The 24,054-nt window shown below is 40.1% G+C and overlaps 1 protein-coding gene and 2 non-coding genes across 3 annotated transcripts in view; 2 read left to right on the forward strand and 1 right to left on the reverse strand.

The window, feature by feature from the left end:
* The window catches only part of PTPN21 (protein tyrosine phosphatase non-receptor type 21), a 62,944-nt gene extending 40,515 nt beyond the window's left edge, over positions 1-22,429 (reverse strand). Inside the window, exons 1-2 of the mRNA XM_069465200.1 lie at positions 22,386-22,429; positions 18,136-18,513 (exon numbers count right to left, since the gene is read on the reverse strand). Of these exons, the coding sequence (XP_069321301.1) occupies positions 18,136-18,315 (180 nt within the window). The 5' untranslated portion in view covers positions 18,316-18,513; positions 22,386-22,429. The remainder of the gene's footprint in view (positions 1-18,135; positions 18,514-22,385) is intronic.
* Positions 5,336-5,437, forward strand: LOC138381077 (U6 spliceosomal RNA). Its single transcript, XR_011233021.1, has one exon. It is a non-coding gene; the product is annotated as a U6 spliceosomal RNA (small nuclear RNA).
* LOC138381114 (U7 small nuclear RNA) lies at positions 7,260-7,323 on the forward strand. The gene has a single exon (XR_011233050.1). It is a non-coding gene; the product is annotated as a U7 small nuclear RNA (small nuclear RNA).
* Positions 22,430-24,054: the final 1,625 nt, after the last annotated feature.

Genomic DNA, 24,054 nt, shown 5'->3' on the forward strand with positions numbered 1-24,054 from the left:
TAGAGGCAAAAAGTCAATTATACTTTCATATCATTTCTTGAACTCTGCACAAACAAAAGCATTCCAAGGCCTGGACATCAAAATGCCGTAGATGCTACTGAATTTTACATACAGGTTTTAACAAAAACAAAAAAATACTGAAAAAATATCATGCTTAGCTTTTTAGCTATTAATACTAAAACATTAATCATAATCAATATTTTAAAATAAGCATAACTGGGATCCCACCCAGTTGAATTCTGAATAAATACTGTGAAATCAACTTTTTACTATAGACAGGGGTCTCGCTCTGTTGGCCAAGCTGGAGTGCAGTGGTGCTATCAGAGCTCACTGCAACCTTGAACTCCTGGGCTCAAGCAATCCTCCCGCCTCAGTCTCCTGAGTAGCTGGGACTACAAGCACACACCATACCTGGCTTTTTTTTTTTTTTTTTTTTTTTAGAGAGACAGAGTCTGGCTATTTTGCCCAGGCTGGTCTAAACTCCTGGCCTCAAGCGATCCTCCTGCCTCAGCCTCCCGAAGTGCTAGGATAGAATTGGAAACAGGTGCTCAAACACAAATACATGTACATGCATGCTCATAGGGCTATTTGCAATAGCTAAAAGGTGAAAACAACCCAAATGTCCATTGATAGATGAATGGATAAACAAGTTTGTGCTTTATACATGCAATGGAATATTTAGCCCTAAAAAGGAATAAAGTACTAACACATGCTACGATGTGGATGAACCTCAAAAACATGATGCTAAGAAAAAGCCAGACACGAAAGGTCATATATCACATAATTCCATTTACATGAAATATCCAGAATAGATAAATCCATAGAGACAGAAAGAAACAAACTTGTAGTTGCTAGGGGCAGGGAGGAATGGAGAGTGACAGCTTAATAGGTACAGAGTTTCCTTTGGGGGTGAAAATGTTCTGGAACTAGACAGAGGTGGTACTGTGAATGTACTAAATGTCACTGAATTGTTTACTTTAAAGTGGTTAATTTTATGTTATGTGAATTTCAACTCAATAAGAAAATTTTGTTAAAGACCAGAAATATTCATAATTAAAATCAAGTACAGAATTTTAAAACTTTATTTTCAAATATTTAAATACATCAAATTCAGGCCATTAAGAAAATCTAAGGGAAAAAAAATAAGCCAGAAATAGATGAGCAGAGTCTTGAGTTAATAACATTATCTATTTTCTAATATCTGTACTTAAGAGTCAAGATTTTGTATAGTTTGACAATTATCTGGCAATCTCAACTATCTGAACATAATTGAAGAACACAGAATAGGGAAAAATATGTTTGAGAAATAAGTACATGTTAATGTCAAAGTTATAAAGGATATGCCCTCGATGAAGAAATTTCTCCTATCTCTTTTATGGAAATTTTTCCTTATTTTATACATACTTTTAATGAGTTCAGTGACTTGGTTCAGTCCAAAGCAGATTAAAAGATGACAAATTAAAGGAAAAGGGATTGTTAAATAATAGCAAGTTGGCAGCAGAAGGAAATTATGGGTAATACTCTTTTAGCAAGGGAGAATACATACATACAAACAAAAACCCTTTAAGAAGAAGTTATAAAGAATTACAAATGCACAGGTAGTCTGGAGTTATTTATTGAAGGAACATTTGTTCTAAATATTAGTCATGTATTTAACAATAATCACAGTTCCTACTCCTTTGTTTAAGACAAGTGGAAAAATATATAAATCTTTCCAAAGATTAGCACTCAAAATAGTTATTTGGACAAAGGAGTAAGCCTTGTTTATTAGGCAAAATTAGTTGTGAAGCACACTTCATTTCCCAAAGATAATTAGAAAATAACTTATTTTATATACAGCTTTATCATACGTTAGCCAATTTAATTGTTGTTTCATTACTTCACTTGTAAGTTCAAATATTTGGTACCTGCTGTTTTGTTTTTTGAAAGGTTTGACTAGTAGCTTGGAAGCTAATTATTAATACCATCATGCACTGCATAAGGACATTTTGGCCAATGATGGACTGCATATATGACAGTGGTCCCATAAGATTGTAATGGAACTGAAAAATGCCTATGGCCAAGTGATGCTGTAGCTGTCATAAATTGTAGTGCAACACACACTTGCACACATTTGTGGTAACATGGTGTAAACAAACCTACTGCATTACCAGTGATATAAAAGCATAGCATTTACAATTATGTATAGTACCTAATACTTGATAATGATAAATGACTATGTTACTGATTTATGTATTTATTATAACGTACTTGTTATCATTATCTTACAGTGGGCTCTTTCTACTTATAAAAGAAAATGTTAACTGTAAGACAGCCTCGGGGAGGTCCTTCAGGAGGTATCCAGAAGAAGGCATCGTTATCTTAGGAGATGACAGCTCCACGCGTGTTACTGCCCCTGAAGACTTGCCAGTGGGGAAAGATGTGAAGGCGGAAGACAGTGATATTGACGATCCCGACCTGGTGTAGGCCTAGGCTAATGCATGTGTATGTGTCTGAGCTTTCAACAAAAAAGTTAAAAAAAATAAAATTAAATAGAAAAAAGCTCACAGAATAAGGATGTAAAGAAAGAAAAAAATTTTTTACAGCTCTGCACTTTTTGTGTCTTAAGCTAAGTGTTAATGCAAAAGAGTCAAAAAGTTAAGAATATTAAAAAGTTTATAAAGTAAAAAAGTTACTGTAAGCTAAGATTCATTTATTATTAAAGAAAGAAAATTTTATGTAAATTTAGTATAGCCCAAGTGTACAGTGTTTATAAGTCTACAGTAGTGTACAGTACTGTCCTAGGCCTTCACATTTACTCACCACTCACCCAGAGCAACTTCCAGGCTGTAAGGTCTATTCATAAGTGCCCTATACAGGTGTACCTTTTGTTTAAAATCTTGTATACCATATTTTTACTGTACCTTTTCTATGTTTAGATAAGTTTAGATACACAGATACTTACCACTGTGTTACAGTTCCCTACAGTATTCAGTACAGTAACATGCTGTACAGGTTTGTAGTCTAGGAGCAACAGGCTATCTCATACAGCCTAGGTGTGTAGTAGGCTATTCCATCCAGGTTTGTGTAAGTACACCGTAAGACCTTTGCCTAAGACGAAATTGCCTAACAATGAATTTCTCGGAACATTCCTCCATCCTTAAGAGGCACATGACTATGTTTCTTCCAGGGAGCTATGTCTGTGATTCCAATAGCCATCACTAGTGTGTATAGGGGAAACTGTGCTAGATTTGAGGTCCAGAGGCTTGGCCTTTGAGTATAGGCTCCACCACGCACCATCTCTTCAGCAAGTCACTTCCTCACTGAGGCTCAGTTTCTTAACAGGGAAAATAACATGTACCCTCCCTTCCTTAAAAAATTGTGGTAAAGAATACTTTACAAGTGAAAATTTTGCTGATAAAGCTAAAAAGCACTCTTCTTATATCTATTATGAGTACATAAATTTAGCAAATAGGATCTCTTCAGGTATGACTGAAAATAGAACAAAACTTGAGTCAAGCATGCTTCTTCCTTGAATATATAACTATCTAACTATTGTAACAGTCAAACTAATTTGTTTCCTTTATTTAAAGTCAAGATAGGCTGGGCGAAGTGGCTCATGCCTGTAAATCCTAGCACTCTAGGAGGTCAAGGTGGGAGGATCGCTTGAGGTCAGGAGTTCAAGACCAGCCTGAGCAAGAGCGAGACACCCCCCCCCGCCCCCCCCCACCCCCGTCTCCACTAAAAATAGAAAAAATTAGTCGGGTGTGGTAGCGAGTGCCTGTAGTCCCAGCTACTTGGGAGGCTGAGGCAAGAGGATTGCTTGAGCCCAGGAGTTTGAGGTTGCTGTGAGCTAGGCTGACACCATGGCACTCTAGACCAGGTGACAGAGCGAGACTCTGTCTCAAAAAAAATAATAATAAAATAAAATAAAGTCGGGATATACTAGGACACTTTATTTTTAAAAGAAATACCAAAACTTTGGTACAGAAAGGCCCCGTGTGCCCTAAATTTCAACTAGTACCAGTCATTACTTGGTCTAGGTTATTTTCCCAGAATCACGTGGTCTCTCTTCCTCAAGTCCAAATCTTCTGAGTTATGCCTGTCCTGGTTCTGTTTATGGGTTGGTTTAATTGTAATAAAAGTTTCCCAAAAGACCAGCCTTTAATTACTGGCTTTGGTTCATGTCTCCTACCACCGCTTGTTATCCAACTACCCAGTACTTTTCCCAGTAAGAAATTTTACCTCTACGTGGTTCCTTTTTCTCCAGTTCTGTCTACTTTTACTGGTGACCAAAGTAAGCTGATTTGACCTGTGGGAAACTCATTCCAACAGAAGCCTCTAAATCACTGAATAATTTAGCATCCCCTAGATCAATTCTCAATTATCAATGAATAGATTTGTATGAAACTTTGTCAGATATTTTATATTCTCTCTCTTTCTTTCCTATTTTGTTCTGAACTTATCAGAATAGTTTTCATAAAATCATTCAATGATTTCTTCATAGCTGTTTAAAATTCTTCATACCTACTCCCCAAAACTGTACAAATAACTATGCCTGCTATGTAAATTAGAGTAAAAACAAAACAAAGTTAAATAGAACTTGGCTTCTTTTCAGACACAATATGGTTGACTTACTTTAAATGAACTGACATTGACTCTGTGAACAAAGCGATTTGACAATCAAGCTTTCGGTTCAGAGGAAAAGACAGTTTATAAATTTGAGTTTGGGAAAAAGGTGAAGCACCCAAAAGCACAGTCCTGTAAGTCGATATCAGCTATTACAAGCAGGTCCAAATCCTGTCAAAATGTAAACCCTTTCCTAATCCCTAAATCTTTTCTCGTGTAATTATTTTAAGAGTCTTCTTGGCTGTACTGTTTTTAAAGCAGAGCAGAGGGACACAAATTATCTGAAGGGTTTTTTAAGCCACTGATGTGCTAGGGTTGATAAAAGTTAATGCCATTTAAAATTGCAAATATTTAATATTTCATCTTGATGCCTTTCTTAGACTAGGCAGAAGTCAGAAGACTTTTTATCAGGAAAGAGATGAGAGGAGCCAGCACTAGATACAGTCTATCATGGGAAGAGATCATCTAACACGGGTAGTTAACAGTATCAACCTAATTCAAACCTGGAGCTTAGCTCTACACTGAGTCTGCCATAAATAATGAAGTATCTTCTTCCTTGTGAGAGAGCAGTGGTCACATTGCTTTGAAGCAGGGAGAATTTTTTCCTTTTCTGTTTAATTTTAATCCATTTTCTTCTATCCTTAATCAAATATTATCGATTTTACAGCCAGATAATATACAATATGATTACACTGTATCACATCCAAATGAAGACTCAAATAATCAGTACTTGCTTCAGTAACACACTAAAATTAGAATGATACAGAGAAGATTAACATGGCCCCTAAGCAACAGTAACACATGAATTCATGAAGTGTTTCATATTTTAAAAAATAAAACTACATCTTGGTCTTCTAAATTATTCTGAAATTTTAATAAAACGAAGTCCAAGTAACCAAACCCCTCAAGGGGCCAGATTTTTGTGGTTGTAGTATTTTTCAGGAAATGAGTCAAATTATAAGCCAATTTCAGGGATTGAAAGAAGGTCCAAGGCATGAATTAGAATCTACATAGATGAACTACTCATAGCTTTTCTATTTACCACCCTGGACAATCAGATGCTATAAAGAATATGATGACTCAAATGCAATAAGATCATTCTTTAAAAATTCCTGCCCTCAACATAGCTTACATTCCAATAGGGGGTAAAAAGACAAATAAGCAAAATATATGGTATGCCAGATACTGATAAGTGCTATGGAGAAAGATATTCAATTATAGGATTAAAACAATATCAACACATTTTTAAAGAGTAAACTAGGCTTAAATGGGAAATTTTAGTAGAGTCACGCATCACTTAATGACAGGTGAAACATTCCCAGAAATACGTCATTAGGCAATTTCTAATGACATTGCTTGAACGTCATAGAGTGTACTTACACAAACCTAGATGGTATAGCTTGCTACACACCTAGGCAATATAGTATAGCCTATTACTTCTAGACTGCAAACCTGTACAGCATGTTACTGTACAGAATACTGTAGGCAACTATAACACAATGGTAAGTATCTGTGTAACTAAACATATCCAAACATAGAAGATGTACAGTAAAAATACAGTATTATAATCTTATGGACACCGGGTGCAGTAGCAGGCACCTGTAGTCCAGTTACTCAGGAGGATCCTAAGGCAGAAGAATCACTTGAGTCCAGGAGCTCAAGACCAGCCTGGGCAACACGGCAAAACCCTGTCTCTAAGTAATTGGTTAATCAATTAATAATCTCATGGGACCACCATCATATATGCAGTCTGCCACTGACCAAAATATTATTGAGTGGCACTTGACTGTATATACATTTTATTACCACAAATGATAGGGATAACTAAGATGTTCTTGTACAAAGTTTCAATACAAGCAAAGGCTAATGTGCTCTATGTAAGACCATATAAAAGGTTATTTTGTTTAGGACCCACATGATAGAACAAACTAAATCCTCTCATTCTTCAATCACAGCTAACTAGCAGTGATTAAGCTCATCAGTAAAGGCAGCAAGCACATCAATAGATTCACTAGTTACACCATTTCTTCTGGCTTGGAAGTAGAGTCTGACTCTAGAAAGCCCCAAATTCATTCAACAGTAGTGCAACAGATAATACTTTGGAAAATCTCTCAGCAGGGAACTCTCCTGGTATGTATTTCATCAGGCTGGTACTTCCAACTCTGCCAAGGAATGAGTTAACCAAAGGCTTCCCATCAGACAGCTCTGCCTTAAATACCTCAGGGTTCCCCAACAATGTCTAGCTGGCCTAATGATGACTCATGTTTCTTCTCATGCTTATCTTTCTTTGTCTGATATGACTTCAAAAACATATTTTAAGCAAAATGATGAATTGTAAAATAAAATAAATGATAACAAGTATCTCAAGCATACTTATAACAATCTCCATGAGATCTGGGAGGCCACACTGTGCCAAGGGGTCATTAAGGGCATGAGCTCCACAGCAGGCCACCTGCCACTTGCCCAAGTTTATATCCTAGGAAGAAAGATGCTGATCAAGGAGCCAGAAGAACTACTCTACTGTGGTTTCTGCCATGTGGCCATGAGCAAGTCATTTAATATCTTTGTGTCTCAGTTTACACATCTGTAAAATGGAGATGAATACAATAGTGCCTCACTCATAGGACTGTTGAGGATCAAAATAAGCAAAAAAGTGTTACAGCTTTTTTAGAATTTGTCTAGCAGGTTTTCCGGTCCTTACCAGAAACCACCCCTCCCCCCCCCCAAAAAAATAAGTAAAAACATTTAAACCACTTACAAAAGTGTCTCATGCAATAAGTGTTCAAGTAATATGAGCTCTTATGGTTTTCAAGTCTCCTTAAATAGTATAAAATTTCATATTGTATTATATCTCTTTAGTAGAAGAAATTCTACACTTAAATATTTCCTTCACTAACAGGGTTGACTTTGGTAACTTCTTTTCTTTCTCTTTCTTTCCGTTTAAAATAAATAGAAAATATCAACATTTGAATTGCTTTCCTTTTAGGAAAATGTCAATGGCTCAATGGGAAAGTAGTGTGTTTTTGAGGAAAAAGTGTTAAACCAGGAGCTAGAAGACCTGAATTCTAGTTAGGGGCTGTCACTGACCAGCTGCCCTACCTAAGCACTGGTTGTACAGGAGTGTACAGTGAAGTCTGCGTTCTAGTGGGGGGTGACAGACATTATACAAATAGTAATGTACAATTTTAGACATATTCTTCATCATTACTTATGCTTCACAGCAACGAGTGGTGGCTCATGCCTATAATCCCAACACTTTGGGAGGCTGAGATGGGAGGATCACTTGAGGCTAGGAATTTGAGACCAGCCTGGGTAGCATGGCAAGACTCCATCTCTAAAAAAGAAAAAATTTAAAAATCAGTCAGGAGTGATAGCATGTGCCTGTAGTCCCAGCTACTCAGGAGGCTGAAGCAGGAGGATCACTTGAGCCCAGGAGTCTGAGGTTGCAGTGAGCTATGATGACACCACTGTGCTCCAGCCTGGGAGATAGAGCAAGACCCTATCTCATGAAAAATAAAAAAAAAAAAATTGTCTTGTGGACACTGCCAGCCTTTGGTCTACTCCATCACCAAGATGGTGGGAGGAAATAGGAAGTTGATTATACTCAGGGTATAAATTAAACATATGTAAGTTAAACATATGTAAAGCATATAGTACAGTGCTTGGTGCATGGTCAGGACCCAGTAAATAACTATCATTCTTATCACATGCAACCATATCACATATGACAAAAACAAAACCCAGAAAAGTCAAGTTGGTTTCCTTGAGTCACATTAGTGGTATGTAGGAATTTGAACCCAAGATCATCTGGCACTAAAACTCCACCTTATTGCCTCCAAATCCTCAACTTTGTCAACTGTAGCTGAGTTGAATGGTACAAAGTTCAATCTGCTGAAAATGCACTTGACTTTGAAATTAATTTGACAAGGCAACAAAGTCTGAGTTGTCTAAATAACTGTTACATGACTTAGCCAAGACAAGTTGTTTTTAGATTCATAAAGAAAATGATCTTCTGCCACCTGGCATGAGATTATTTGTGTATTTTCTTAGCCTGTTCAGTTAAAGCTTATTTAAAATAACACAACTCCTCTGTCCTACTTATAAATCTAAACACTGTACACATTTTAGCAATCTTATTTTGGTGATCTATACAAAGTGATAGGAAAGCTATTTCTACTACATGCTGCCAATTCTCTTACAGAATTTATGAAATGCATAGTTTCTTCTAGGGAAACTAGCATCTTTTATTTTTCCTGCCCGTTGATCTCAGATTATAGGAAATTAGCATCTTAAGCAAAAATTTAAATCGCCTCTGGATATCCTGTCAGATCATTAAAAGATAAAGGAAATCTAAGTGGCATTTGTTTATGAACAAATTGCTTGGAGAACTGAATAGGAAAACATTTGCTAAACCATTAAGAAATGATATGAGTCCTTGTTAACAGAAAAGAAATATCATGTTCAGATAGATTGTGTCTCTGACAAGAAGAATGATATAGAGGGCTCAACAATTGGACCAGGAATGTGATGAATGTATAAAGGAAATATGAGTCATCCATTCATTCACTGGAGATTTGTCACACACCTACTGCCTAGGTGGGCACAGAGGTGCTGCCTGGTAGGGAAGACAGACATGGATCTATTATCAGTGGTACCATGAAAGAATTCCCACTTATAACCTCCCCTCTTTTCTCCCTGAGAGGGGACTTTTCTTTAATAGTAAGTTGTCCCATTGAGGAAATGTATACCCCAAATGACCCTTTCTGAGAAGGCCAAGACAAAGGCCAAGGGAAGAAGGGTACTTGTGATAGAAAATGGGGTAACGGGGGACTATATTCAGAGGCAAATTATTTTCTTTTCTTTTTTTTTTTTTTTTATTTCATCTTGTTATGGGGGATACAGAATTGCAGGTTACATACGTTGCTCCTGTACCGCCTTTCCCCCCAAGTCAGAGCTCCAGGCGTGTCTGTTCCCCAGGTCATGCGCCTTGCACCCATTGTGTAGGTATATATCCCTCCCTTCCCCACCCCCCCTTCCCGAGTCAGCACCTTCAAGTGTTACCACTCCCCAAACGGTGCGCAATGCACTCATTGTGTAGGCATACCCCCATCCCCTCCCCCACCCCAAATTATTTTCTTAAAAACATGAAGGTCTTGGCCAGACCAGTGGCTCACACCTGTAATCCTAGTACTTTGGGAGACTGAGGTGGGAGGATAGCTTGAGGCCAGGAGCTCGAGACCACCCAGAGCACCACAGGGAGACCCCCAATTCTACAAAAAAAATACAAAAATCAGCTGGGCATGGTGGCACATGCCTGTAGTCCCAGCTACTGGGGTGACTGAAGCAGGAAGGTCGCTTGAGACCAGGAGTTTGAGGTTGCAATGAGCTACGATCACAGCACTGTACTCTAGCCAGGGCAAAAGAACGAGATGCTATCTTGAATGAATGAGTGAATGAATAAATAAAATATGAAGGTTTTGAATTGTTCACAAATATTCCATCCTCCCTTTCTTACTATGAAGAAAGACCAAGGGAAGAAAGATCCTGCTCTGTAGGGACAGGAGAAAACTGCCTCATCCAGGAGGCCTCCAGTCCCACAGCCTGGGCCCATGGACAGATTGTGGGAGGGAGTGGCAATGAACTATCTGAAATTGTGTGCAAAATTCTGTGTTGTCATCAGGTTCTCAAAGGGGTCTGTGACCCCCACAAATTTAAAGGTTAAAGTTCAAGCAGAAATCTGACAGATAAAAACTCAAATTCTGGCTCTTTTGCTTACTAGCTGCGTGATCCTGAGCAAATCACCCAAACTTTTTATAACTTCAGTTTCCTCATTTTAAAATGGAAAAGATAATTGCCTAACTCATTGTGAAGATTAAATGAGATAAGGCAAGTTAAGCTTCCAGCACAATAATGCTCATTCACCCAAATGGGGGACAGCAGAAAGCCATCAAAGCTTCTAGACTTATTAAAAGGAATGGAATCTGAAGCCATACACCAAGGACAATGACGGAACTTAGAGCCCCCCAAACAACAGCAGTTCCTCCATTTTATAACTCAAGTCACAAATCTCCTCATATAAGCAAATTCATGCTTCATTCCATATGGTCATGAGACAACACTATTGTGACAAATAGATGCTGAGTCAAGGAAATCACTGGTGTCTCAAGAGAAAAATTCAATACTGGAAGAAAAACACCTCAAATCATTTGCCTTTAAGTTCATTAGACATTAAGCCTAGGTTGACTACTGCTCCATTCTTTAAATAAACAGGTTTCTAAATTCTGTAATAACTTATATGATTATGTATTATACACTTTAAAATGCGTATCTCCATGTTTGTATGTGTAATTCCCATACTTATTTATATGACTAATTCTTAATTATCTAGATTAAATAAGAAAAGTAATAGAAAACCTAAATATCAAAAAAAAACCCTGATGAATGGTTTTAGACTTTGGAAAACTTTCTTTATATAGATGAGAGGCTAATCTAACATTATATTTGCTTCAGATGGTCCAATAGCTCTAACTGAAAATATTTACTGATTTTTATCTATACCTCAATCTTACCGGTTTTATAACATACATATGTGAATAAATAACTACTCAGCCCAAATGGTAGAAAAGTTTGCAGGTATTATACTTTTATCTTACACATATTTTGACTATTTTTAGAGTCCAACTGAAAACAGCTAGTACAGAGGAAAGGAGCAGGAAATTCTTGATGTCTACTCAGATAACAGTCAAGATAAGGTCAGTGGATATTTGGAATACCTAAGACACTAATTTAAAATAAGACTCTCTGATGGCCAAGAACACTTTCTAAAGTTGTGCTTGAGCGTAACGATTTGCATTATGTTTAGTTCCTCTCTATTCCAACAAATTCCTTAGCCAAAACATAACCCCACATGCCATAAGGCACTAAGAGAAGAATCTGCTCAAAGTTCAGCAAGGAAGCTGACACTTCCTTACACAGCCATCTTAACTCAGGAAGCCCCCAGAACTAGACCACATTCTAAGTATTTCAGAAGAAACCCCAAAGTAAAAAATAAACAAAAGTATAAAGACGGTGCTTTTTATACCTGTGTAAGAAGCTTTGTAAATGTGCAACTCTCTTGAAGAAATAAAATCATAGGGCAAATAAAGGCTGACTGACTCAACTGCTGTCCATGCTCAATCTAAATTCAAAACAAGAATCTTAATTTTTAAACTAAGTAGACAATTATTTAGCAACTATCTACTGTAAGGTGCAAGGCACTATATCAGATGCTGGTGATAGACCAGTGAACAAGAGTCCTACTTTGATGGAGCTTATATTCTAAAGAACAAAAACATGACATGTTTGTAATGCACTGCAAACACAATTTAAAAAGCATTTCACAAAGATCTACGATAAACCAAAATAGGATAACCACATACCCAAAGCCTATAATTAAGAAATGAGGCCATAGTAAGAACTTGTAAATTTGATGAGACTTTCCATCTTCCTCAACAAAATATTTCGGAGATAATTTTACCAGTGTCTCAATATTTAACTCAACTTCAAAACTGTAGTTATATACATGCTATATATGGGAGGAATAATGAGGATCCCCCCCCCAACACACAAATACCCCTCAGTACCAACTGAAAAAAAACTGCCCTCTAAGATTTAAGTTATAAAACTAACACAATGTTATCATAGCAAAGACACAAAAAAAGGATCTTGGAAAGAAGACTTCCATGGTTTCAACAGCCTGAGGATTAAAAAAAACTTTTTAAAACTCCAACCAAATGTAAATTTAAACTGAATAACGACTTTAAGATTGAGGAAAGCAGAGTATACAAGACATAATAGTTTGCAATGAATCCAATTAATATCTATGATGGCATGATGAAAAATGTAATTATAATATCTAAATATTGAAAAATAGCCAGGCAGCTCACACCTGTAATCCCAGCACTTTGGGAGGCCGAGGCAGGAGATCTCTTGAGGCCAGGAGTTAGAGACCAGCCTAGACAACACACTAAGACCCCCATCTCTACAAAAATTTAAAAATTAGCCAGTCATGATGGCGAGCACCTGTAGTCCCAGCCACTCGAGAGGCTGGGATGGGAAGATCGCTTGAGCCCAGGAGTACAAGGCTGTAGTGAGCTGTGATCGTGCCACTGCATTCCAGCCTGGGAAACAGAGCAAGACCCTGTCTCTAAAAAAAAAAAAAAAAGAGAGAGAAAAGAAAAAAGTATATATCTAGTAATAATATTGAAAAAAACATATCCTAATGAAAAAAATATAAACCTTAATCCAAAATTTCATAAACCGTTTTTTTATCCTAGGGATGGGGGGGAAGAAAACAGGCTAATAGAGAGCTAAACAATTCTGAAGCTGTTTTCTCAGGGCAATGGGCAGCGACATTGTACACATTGGTTTTTTTCAGCTGACAAGGAATCAGAAGTTCAAATACGACTTTCCAAATAAAGATGACATACAAACATTGTAAGTTTAGTAATGTGTGAGAAGTATGATTACCAGTGCCCATCATAAGAACATTTTACAAACAAGCATGTATTCTTTCAGTAAATGGAAAATATTTACAAAAGAAAAAAGTTCACCTGAGGACAATTTGGTAGTAACAACAACAATGGTAATGAAGACTAACTCTTACCGAGAATTTCCCAAATACCAGATCCTCTGCGAATGTTTTACATTTAATATTGAATCCCTACAACTACTGTCAAGGAGATACTATTAGCATCCCCAATTTACAGATGAAACACCAGTGGACTCAGAAAATCAATTTAATAATTACTTAAGTGGCAGCACTGGGATCCAAAGTCAGGTGTTTCTGACCACTGCAGATTGTCATAACTTTGTTAAACAGCCTTCTCTGGAGACAAACACAGGCAGTGCCCACTGAAGCACTGTCACGAGGAAAGGGTGTCGTTACTCAAAGGAACTTGTCTGGTCCTGCAGGTAGCACTATTCCCCTTATAAAAATATGTAATTTTTTTAAGACAACACCTCTTCTCTGAGTCCATGCTCACTAATCAACTTCTGATTTGCTCTGGCTCCCACGTGACCTGCCTTCAGGGAGATCTTGGCCTGGCCAGGGGCACACATACTCGGGGCCCTTGGCAGTTCCATATCTAATTATAAATTACTAAACCTGCCTCCTGGTTTTACAAGTCTTCCTCCCCATGACATTAGGTTTTTAAGCCTGATCACTGGACTCTAGACTGCACTGATTCCACCAAGATGATACTACCCCATGAGAGTGACAATGTCCAGCTAATACCCCCTTGTCTCACCACCTCCTTTAAAGCTCTATAACATATTTTCAAAATTGGAGAGAAGTTTCTCTAATTCCCCTTAAATTCCACAAAGACTTTCGCAGCCTCTCTTAGAAAATGTTTTGAAATTCAGAATAACAGGCAGAGAATTTCAACAGCTTTGAGAAGCTATTGCTATAACAAACAGCAGAATTTTCCCAAAATAATTCATTTTCCCATTTTTAAAAGTCACTTTCTGTAGTTTGAATAGTGAATTTAGAAAAAACTTAGAAAGCTAACTAAATTGGATATAAAGTATGTGCACTGTTGTTTTTAATTTCTTTAGTATAAAATCTCAGGCATTTGTAAAAATATGCAGGCTAAGAAAAACCGAAACCATATACTCACATACCCAGCTTAATAAAATATTACTGACATAGTTGAAGCCCCTGGGTATAGATTTATAATGGTATTATTGTGTGTAGCCCTTATAATTGTCATTGTTGAAGTAAACAGTATTCAGTTAGGAAGAGTAAAGCTTTTTTCCCCCCCAATCTGGGCAGCAGCAAAGCTTATAGCCAAATCTAAGGCTATGACAATTCCAGGTTTGCTTGGTAGGAGAACAGTGAAAGAAACCAACATATCAAAATATTTCTTGGTATGAATCAGACGTGCTATATGTACACAAACTGGAAATAGGTGTTACCCCACTCAGATTATTTCTGAACAGTCATTGGTAAGATTAGGCCTGATGCCTGGACCATCTGTTTACATGCTGCCAGAGCAGAGCTTCTGAGAAAAAGTTTGCTATACAAACTTTCTAACCATGACTGTTGTTAAATGTTAGAGATGGTGGAATAATCTCTCCACGGGCAAAGTATTTTCTAGGGACTATGCCTTTTTCCTCTCAAAGCACTCTGCTTTCCTGTTAAAAAATCAGGCTCATATCCATAGCTATATAAAGTCACTTGTTTCCTGAGACTGATAACCTCCAACAAGGGATGGCAACTTCTCTGGACTTCTTGACTAACAGAAGGAAAGGAATGCTTGTGGGTTCAGTTCACCCTGCAGTTATTGAGCACATTCCACACCCGGTACCCAAGTACAAATATAAATAAGCCACAATTCCTCAAGAAGCTAACTCTCTAGGGGTTGTAGGCAGACCTGGTGTATGAGAAAGAAGGTTACAGGAAAAAGAAACCAAATAGGAAAAATGAAAGGTGGGTGAAGCAAGCAAAAAAAAAGGAATAAACTGGGTGTGGTGGCACGGGCCTGTAATCCCAGTAACCCAGGAGGAGGCTGAGAGCTGGAAGAATCACTTGAGCCCAGGAGTACAGCAGCCTGGGCAACATAGTGCTGCCCAACCTCTTTAAAGAAAAAAAAAAGAGAGAATCAATGCAAGTAAGCAGGACTGGTCACTAAGGCCGGATGTTCTGGTTTACTTTTTCTTTCTTGGGCTGTTCCATCTCAGTTTCTTTCCTAGGCTCTCTCCTCCTCTATTCCACCCTGAGAGGTCTGCTATATCCTCCTTCTCCCCTGCACAGCCTCACACCCTCTCCTGGCTTTGATTAACCTAGGCTGATGTTTCCCACATCACTTCCCGCTTGCTTGAACCCTTGACCAGCCTATCCATCTGTCTGTTCGACTTCTCCGTGTTTATTTCCAAACTGAAATAATCACACATTTCTTCCTGCCCCCAATATATCTGAAATTCCTTTTAGGTTTCCTCTCTCAGCTAAAGCCCCCACCATCTACTGAAAACCTGAGTATTAACCCAGACCCCCATGCCAACTCCTCCCCAATACTTGGTAGGTATGTCCTGAATTTTCCAACCACTTCTCTCCATCCCCATCCAAATCCAGGTGGCCACCATCTAAACTTGAACTGTTCCTCCCTAATCTTTCCCCAGAGGACTTGCTCTTTGCAAAAAACAATCATTTCATACCCATTTAAACCCTTCACTATCTTCCCCACTACCCTCCAGATGAGTCCAAACCCTTTAACAAAACCCCCTGCATTACATGGCTGAGGGTCTTAATCTTTCCTCCCTTCAATTCAGGCTTCCAACAGACTAGCTGCCTCCATGTCTTTGGCCTCATGCAGGTGCCTTTGTCAGAATACTCTTTTCTAGCCATGCTAGGATGCCCTTGCCCCCAGCTCAGATGTCACTTTCCCTAGGAAGCAATCCCTTAGCTATGCAGCCCTCTGGCCTATGGCACACCCTCTATTTCCCTTACCATAGTATGCAGTATCCCTGTTTCCTTCTTAGTCACAACACTAGGGCAAGATCCTAGTTTCTGTAGGGTTGGCACTTATAGGTTTTCAATATTGAATGACCAAATGATTGGATAGTCACCAGGGGCAAAGTTTATCTATTCTTGACTGTTTAAGTAGAACAGCCAGTTTCCCTAACTTTCTTACCCCAAAACCTGGCAGCCAAAGGCAAGCAAGGAGTCTCCTAAGTTTTAGAGCTCTTTCTTCGCAGGCCTTACATAGCATTTTAAATTTTAAGACATTAGACAACCTGCAGAATGGGAGAAAATATTTGCAAACTATGCACCAACAGGGGACTAATATCCAGAATTTATAAGAAAATCAAACAACTCAACAACAAAAAATCCATTAAAAAGTGGGCAAAGGGCAAAAACAGACATTTTTCAAAAGAGGACATACAAATGGCCAACAAGCATGTGAAAAAATGCTCAACATCATTAATCAGAGAAATGTAAATTAAAACCACAATGAGATGTCATCTTATACCAGTCAGAATGGCCCTTTTTTTTTTTCCCCCTTGAGACAGGGTCTTGCTCTGTCACCCAGGCTGGAATGCACTGGCAAGATCATAGCTCACTGCAGCCTCGAACTCCTGGCCTCAAAAAATCCTCCTGGTTCGGCATCCCAAAGTGTTGGGATTACAGGCATGAGCCACCGTAGTCAGCCAGACTGGCTATTATTAAAAAGCCAAACAAAAACAGATGTTGGCAAGGCTGCCCATTAAAGAGAATGCTTATACACTGTTGGTGGGGATATAAATTATAACTTCGATTGAAAACAGGATGGAGATTTCTCAAAGAACTAAAAACAGACCTACCACTCTATCCAGCAATCCCACTATTGGATATCTACCCAAAGGAAAAGAAATCATACCATAAAGGTACTTGTACTCATGTTTACCGCAGCACTATTCACAATAGAAAAGATATGGAATCAACCTAAGTGGTCATCAACAGATGACTGGATAAAGCAAATGTGGTATATATATACACAATGGAATACTATTCAACCATAAAAAAATAACGAGATCATGTCTTTTGCAGCAACATGGATAGAACTGGGGGCCATTATCTTAAGCAAAACAACTCAAAAACAGAAAGCCAAATACCCCATGTTCTCTTTTATAAGTGGGAGCTAAATAATGTATACACATGGACATAGAGTGTAAAATGATAGACATTGGAAACTGGGAAGATTAGGTGATGAGAAGTTACTTAATAGGTACAATATGCATAATCCAGGTGAAGAATATGCTAAAAGCCAACACTTTACCACTATGCAATATAGCCACATAACAAAATTGCATTTACACCCGTTAAAATTATACAATTTTTTTTTAAAAAAGACATTATATGGATGTGTGAGGACTCCACAACTTCTTACCGACTAGATTAGAAGTTTCCCTGGGCAACCCTCTCTCTGAGTACTCTAACAAACTAGTTATTAGAGATTATGGCTTCACACACACATTAAATCAAGCAACCACTGAGAATTAGGCACCACTGTTATCCGCATGGAGACCTGGGACTCAGAGATATCAAATAATTTGCCCAAGGTTACACAACCAGTTGGTGAATTCAAACTCAGGCAAGAAGTCTCTGGCCTAGCCTGTGGAAGACAGTCAATGAATTTTAAGCCAATGAACGTTGAAAGAAAGAAGTCAGTAAACCGTACCAGAAATCAGGATGACCCATTTAGGGTTATGTTGAAAACAGAAACTTGGATAACCCAAAGGGCATTCACATTTGATTCTGGATTACAGTTTGGGGAGAACATAAACATGTTCAAAACTCAGGCACTGTCAATTCACTTACGGGGCACTCCCGAAGGAAGACTTCTTGCTCTGAACTATTCCCGCCTCATGGGGAGGGGACTTGCACCACAGTCAGGGACATGCTCTGATGATGGTCTGGTGGGCTAGAACACAGCCTGCATGCCGTAAAGCGGACCGGAAGTAAGGAATGAAGCCAGGCCCGAGAAGCCCGCAGTCTTTTTAGCGGCTTACCTCCCGCAGCTCCAGTCTTTGGGCCACGGCCTCCAGGCTCTCCTGGCCAGTGCTCTCCACAGACAGCGTGAACTCCACAAACTCGTTATTGAGCAGCTGGATCCGGGCAACCAGGCAGCTCTTGCTGGACACGGTGTAGCGCCGGGTGCGTTTCAGTTTCAACCCAAATGGCAGTGGCATCTTCTCCCTTCGAGAATGGAGGTGTAAAGAGGGAAAAGTACCCCCACTAATCCAGCGGTGGTGACGCCGGGAGAAAGCGATCTTCTCCCAACGGGACGAACACTGTCCTGTCTCCGGCTGTTCACCCAGCAGCCGCTGCCGCCATTAAAAAGCAACTGAGTCTCCAAAGGCCGGGGGAAGCGAACATCCACGCCAGCGCTGAGGAAAGAGGAACGCTGGTTACATGAGCAATGGTTAACTCTGGGCTTTGCTTTAAAAAAAAAAAAAAAAAAAAAAATCAATCAATCTGTGCCCAAAGAATAAACTTTCCCTCTCCACTGGAAAAAGGCGGCACTAGCAGGACGTGGGAGGCAGGGTGGAAATTTATCATCAGACCTATTGTTGGGCCCTGGGTCAGACTCCACCCCTCACTTTAGTCTACAAATAGTGATAACTGCAGCTAATGTCAGATTAAATGAGATAGTGGCCAGCACTGCTATAATCCCAAATTTAGTAGTTAGCATTAGTGGTCCTCTTCTTATTTTGGATAAAGTATTGTTTTTCATAGGTAACCCTTCTGGGCTCCCCAATACTCCAAATGTCAGAGTTCTTAAGTCCTTAAGTGAGAAAAGTGCAAGACAACTCCAATCTTAGGCAAATTAACCCTGAAGGCAAAAGGGAGGAATAATCCCTTCTAATTTATGGCAGCTGTGAGGTTCAAACAAGGTGAAGTGCTTAACAAGTATTTGTAGAACTTTTTCTGGTTTCTAAGTATTGACGTCATCAAACTGATTTATTTGGAAATAGCATGAAAGACCCTGCAAATGCTCCTTGTCAAATTACCACTAGAACAATGGCAGTTCTGAAAACCCTGGCCCCCGGCTTTTCTCCAGGGTTGGGACGCCCACACCGGCGGTAGACCTACACCTAGGCTGCCCAGTAGAGGAGGCGGACGAGGCCTTAAACTCCATCTGGAGTTAATGAGCGGACGCAATTCAGAAAACCCATGAAGCCACCCCGGCGGTGGAGACCTCAGGCTCTGTCTCCTGCCGCGTCCTCCCCCCGTAAGCCGTTGCCAGGCCAACAGGTCGGTTGGCAGGCCCCGGAACCCTCCGCCCGCGGCGCCGTTTCCGGACGGAAGCGCTCGGGTAGGACCCGCCCCTCAGCTCTCGAAGGGAACCTTTAAAGGGGCCAGCTGGAGCCCTACAGGCGGTGTGGATTGGGCGGGCTTTGTGTGATGCCCGATTTGGAGCCATAGGACCCCAAGATAAGCTACTTACAACGATTTTAGCTACACCTGTTGACGGTAACTTCTGAGCTGTGGCAAACTGAAAGCGAGCGGCAGCTGGGGATTTTTATATCAGCTGGATTTATTTTTCCACTAATCGAGTCGACAAACTCTCGGGTATTTCCAGTGCCCTGGGACAGTTCCTACCTTCTCTCTTCCTCGTGCAGGGGATGCCCTCGAGGATGAATCGCTTAGCGAGGCCCGGCCGTAGCTGCCTACTATGAACTTGTACTGGAGACTGCGCAGAGGGACTGGGTCTGCCCCCAACCGTCTTATCTGGCAGGCAGAACCCAGGCCTCCGGAGGAGAAGCGGCTTTCTCAGCTTCCCGCTAGAACGGGCTGAGCTGGGAATCGACAGCTGTTCTGTCCGCTCTCCTGACTGCGTCTCAGCCGCCAGAGGTGACGGGCACCCAGGGCTAGGGAATGGCAGAGCTAGAGAATAGGGTTTAGCTATTACCCTAGGCTTTGCCAAACTTAACATTTTGAAATTCCATTCCACAAATGTGTATTGCATCTCTGGGTACAAGGCAGCGTAATGAGCATCGTGAGAAATCTAAGACGAATCCTAAGCCGTCGCTGTCCTTAAGGAGATTACAAGCATGCTATAATTACATACAGAGCTGTATCTCCAATAAGGACCCAACCCACGGTTTTCCCTGGCTGGTTTTTTTGTTTGTTTGGGTTTTAATTTGGGGTTTTTTATTTGTTTTTGAGCTCCAGTTATCCCCAGATAGCCAAGAAAAATTTAAAAAGTTGAAAACAAGGGATAGGAGGCCAGGGGAAAAAACAAAACGAGAACTACCTAAAGCATTGCGCTAATTAACAGCATTTACTAAGTGCCTTCTGTAGGTAAAAAGCACCATACTACAGAGAGGAATAGAAAATAAGTATAAAAAGATAGGGTCTCCACCTGCAATATTGAGCTCTACATTTTGATGCTCTTTGCTGTTTTGGGGGTGTAAACTAAATAGCTGAAGCAAAATGAAAAAAAATCAAGAAATGAGAACTTTAGTAAGCTTTAAACTAGAAAACTACCTGATAAACAACAGTGTGTAAATTTTAAAAGATTATATAATACATATCATGTATACTAAATACCCTTTCATGAGATGACGTGATGGATTTCAATTTTATATACAAATTATGGTAACTGGAAACAGGATAGGTTAAGTAGGATAGATGAAGAGACAAGATGTTACATAGATGCAAAGGAGAATAAATATTTGCATTAGGGACTGTTCAAATGCAGCAGTCTTTTCACTACATAGAACTATGCCTTGAAGGTAATGGATACTACACTATATAACTTAATTATTAACTTAAGCTCTGATTAGGCAAACTCAGAGTAAAACTTTCAATTGTCCCTGAGACTTGAAATGTATTACAGCATCAGGGATAAGGAAAAGTCAACATTTTCTCTTTTATTTTGGTAGATGTTGTAACATAATTGAAAAAGTTGGTGTGTATCGGGTGCATTTTCCCCCCAAGATCTATCTATAAGAATGGCTTGCTTTTGCTTATTTATGTAAAACCCACTGTGTTAAAATAATCAATGATTTACACATCTTAATTTTCAGTGATGTACAGTATTTGCTGCCAAATGATGTCATAAAATTATGAATGTTTGAATACAATATTAAAACCAAGAGGAATAAAAATTAGAGGCTTTTGGGGGGGTCTGTTTCAGGTGTAAACTAATATGAAATGAAAGGTAGTTGGATCTGGATTTACAATTTAACTACTAAACAAAATTTATAAATAGCTTTTAAAGGAAAAAATCTAAGAGATAATTTCTCTACAATACTTTTGTTATGTAGTCAGAAAATGAATACATCATCAGTACAAGTTTACAAAAGGCAGTCTGAGTTACTTGTTAATTCGTTTTGTTTCCTCTCCACCTCCCTTTCCAAAAGTTTCTCAAATACACTTTAACTCTCAATCTTGTTTCCCCCCTCGCTGCTAAGGTCCTCACCACATGTAATTTTGCCAGTGTTGCTTTAAAATTATCACTAAAAGGAGAGAGCATATGACATTTTTAGAGTAATATCTGTATCTATAGCATTAAATCAAATCTGTGTTTCCCAGGGGCAAAACTTGTGCGTAGATAGTCGAGAATAAAATGTCCTACAAACAAAACACAACTACTTTCAGAGTAAAATTACTGTCGTTATCACAAACTTAAAAAAAAAACCTGTCAGCAACTATTAGGCATACAGCGGTTGTCACTTGGAGCACAAGAATGTTTTGAATGTGTTTGCGAGCGTACGCTATTATTATAAGGCTTTCTCAGCAAAAAAGAAAATAGGACGAGCATGCCAAGAGCGGCCAATCTAATCAGGATTTGCAGACATCACAAGTCGGAATTTGCAGATCCAAGAATTCTTTTTTCCAGAGTAAACACTCTTTACTCCAAAAACAAAACAAGGCGTTACCAAACAGTCCTTCCCTACGCCCGTTCTCGCCAAAGTTATCCGGCAAATTTCACATTTACATATTCCGAGAGGCACAAATATGCCTAAGTCTTTTAAACCCTGACCCAGAATTAAGCCGCAACAATCGGCTGAGAAGTTCAGAATTGAAGTTCGAGACTCCTTTTAGAAATTACTCAAGTAGATCGCAGCGAACCTGGAAAAGGAAGACCTTTCTCTTTGTTACGCTCCTGCTATGGGTCTGGTAAGCGCGACCCATTCTCTGGGACTCCAGGGCTGGCCGGCGCGCTCCGGGGTCCCGGCGTGCGGACACACCCCACCGCTCGGCTCGGGCGCCCGCCCCGCTCCCGCCGGCCGGGGCCCCGCGCCCTCACCTGCTCCCGCTCCCGCATCCTCGGGGCCGCGCGCCCCGTTCAGCGGCCCGCCTCCCGGGGCCCCGCCGCGCGGCCGCCGCAGCCGCGCCCGCACGCCAGTCCGCGCCGCCGCGCGCTCATGCGGCCCGCATGCCTCACTTCCTGTCTCCCAAAACCCGGCCTGCAGACCATTCCCCCGGGCAGAGTCCGGCGACGACGAGGGGAAGGGCCTGGAGGTGGGACCGGCCGGCGAGGAGCGCCGCACAAAGAACCCCGAGGGGGCGGGAGGAGGCAGGAAGACGGACGGGCGGACGCGGGACGCGCGGCCGGAGCAGCGGAGCGGCCGGGGCCGGGCGTCCCTCCCCCCGGGCCGGCCGGGCGGACGGATCCGGGGAGGCGGCGGTGGCCGTGACCTCAGAGAGTTGGAATGCGGGCAGCCGGCGCGGGGGAGGCGCGGACAGCTGCGCCCGGCCGCCGGGGAGGGGGCGCGCCGCTGCTTTTTTTAATCGTATGACCACTTATTTTAAGAGTTTCCAAATAAAGCAAGGCTTTTAATATTAAATAAAATGGGAGGGGTGTTGTTTCGGTTCCTGGTAAAGGGTTTTATTCCTGTGTTGTTATTAGGTGGTCTGTAAAATGCTGTTATTACTGGGGTTATTCGTTTACTCTTGGACATTTCTGAAGACAATTCAAATATTGTATTTTTTCCCTCTGTGCTTCTAAGAGTATACACCATAAAACTAGACACTGATCAGAACTGGAAGGGAGCCCTCCCCCCCAAAAAAAATTCTTGATATGCCTTAGAGCTGTATGCATGTGCAGTACAAAGTAGAGCTATTAAGGATGGAGACTCAGGTCAACTTGTGTGGCTTCAAATCCTAGCTCCAACACTTTCTAGCTGGGTGACCTTGTGCAAATTTCTTAACCTCACTGTATTGTTATTCCTATAAAACAGGAATACCAATAAGCAATATCCAATAATTTCTGTTAAATATATGTGAAGTGCTTCATTTAATTCTAGGCTGTATTAGTAATGTTTATTATGTTGTATTATTGTACTGCATTATTATTACTACTGTATTGAGACACTAAAGAATAAAACTGTGACCCCCAACAGCATTGCAATAGAGTATTTAATATTTACTTGGCATGTGGTTTGAGTAATTGGAACAGAGAAGCTTTTAACTTATGTAAATGTTAATTTAAATGATTTTTTTTAATATTGTTTCTGGAAAGCTTTTTTCTAATGTTACCTTTCACTTAAATCTCATTTTCTTCAACAATTAACAAACACTTTTAAGTACTTTCTATACCTGAGACATGGTCCCTGCACACAAAGGACTTTCTAGTCTAGTGGGTGATAAACACACCTACACACCACACGCACAGTACAGGGCCTAAGTGGGGAGCGCTATCATAGAGGTATGATGCTATCTGAGAACAAAGCCCAGCAAAATTCAGCATGGATCATGTAGCTAAAGGCAAGTAAGATTACCTGTGTTTCTAATGGGAAAAAATGATCAATCTTGTTAGTAATTGACATTTCAACTGAACTCTGAGGGGCTCAATTAGTGTGAGAGGAAAGAAAAGAGATATGAAAATAAGTCACTTTGGCTTCCCAAGCTAGACACATTGAAATTATGTGTGCCTCTTCCTTTCTCCTCTCCAGCCTGTGGTCAAGGCCTCATAT

This window comes from Eulemur rufifrons, chromosome 2 (genome assembly GCF_041146395.1).
Source record: "Eulemur rufifrons isolate Redbay chromosome 2, OSU_ERuf_1, whole genome shotgun sequence".
Taxonomy (NCBI): Eukaryota; Metazoa; Chordata; class Mammalia; order Primates; family Lemuridae; genus Eulemur; species Eulemur rufifrons.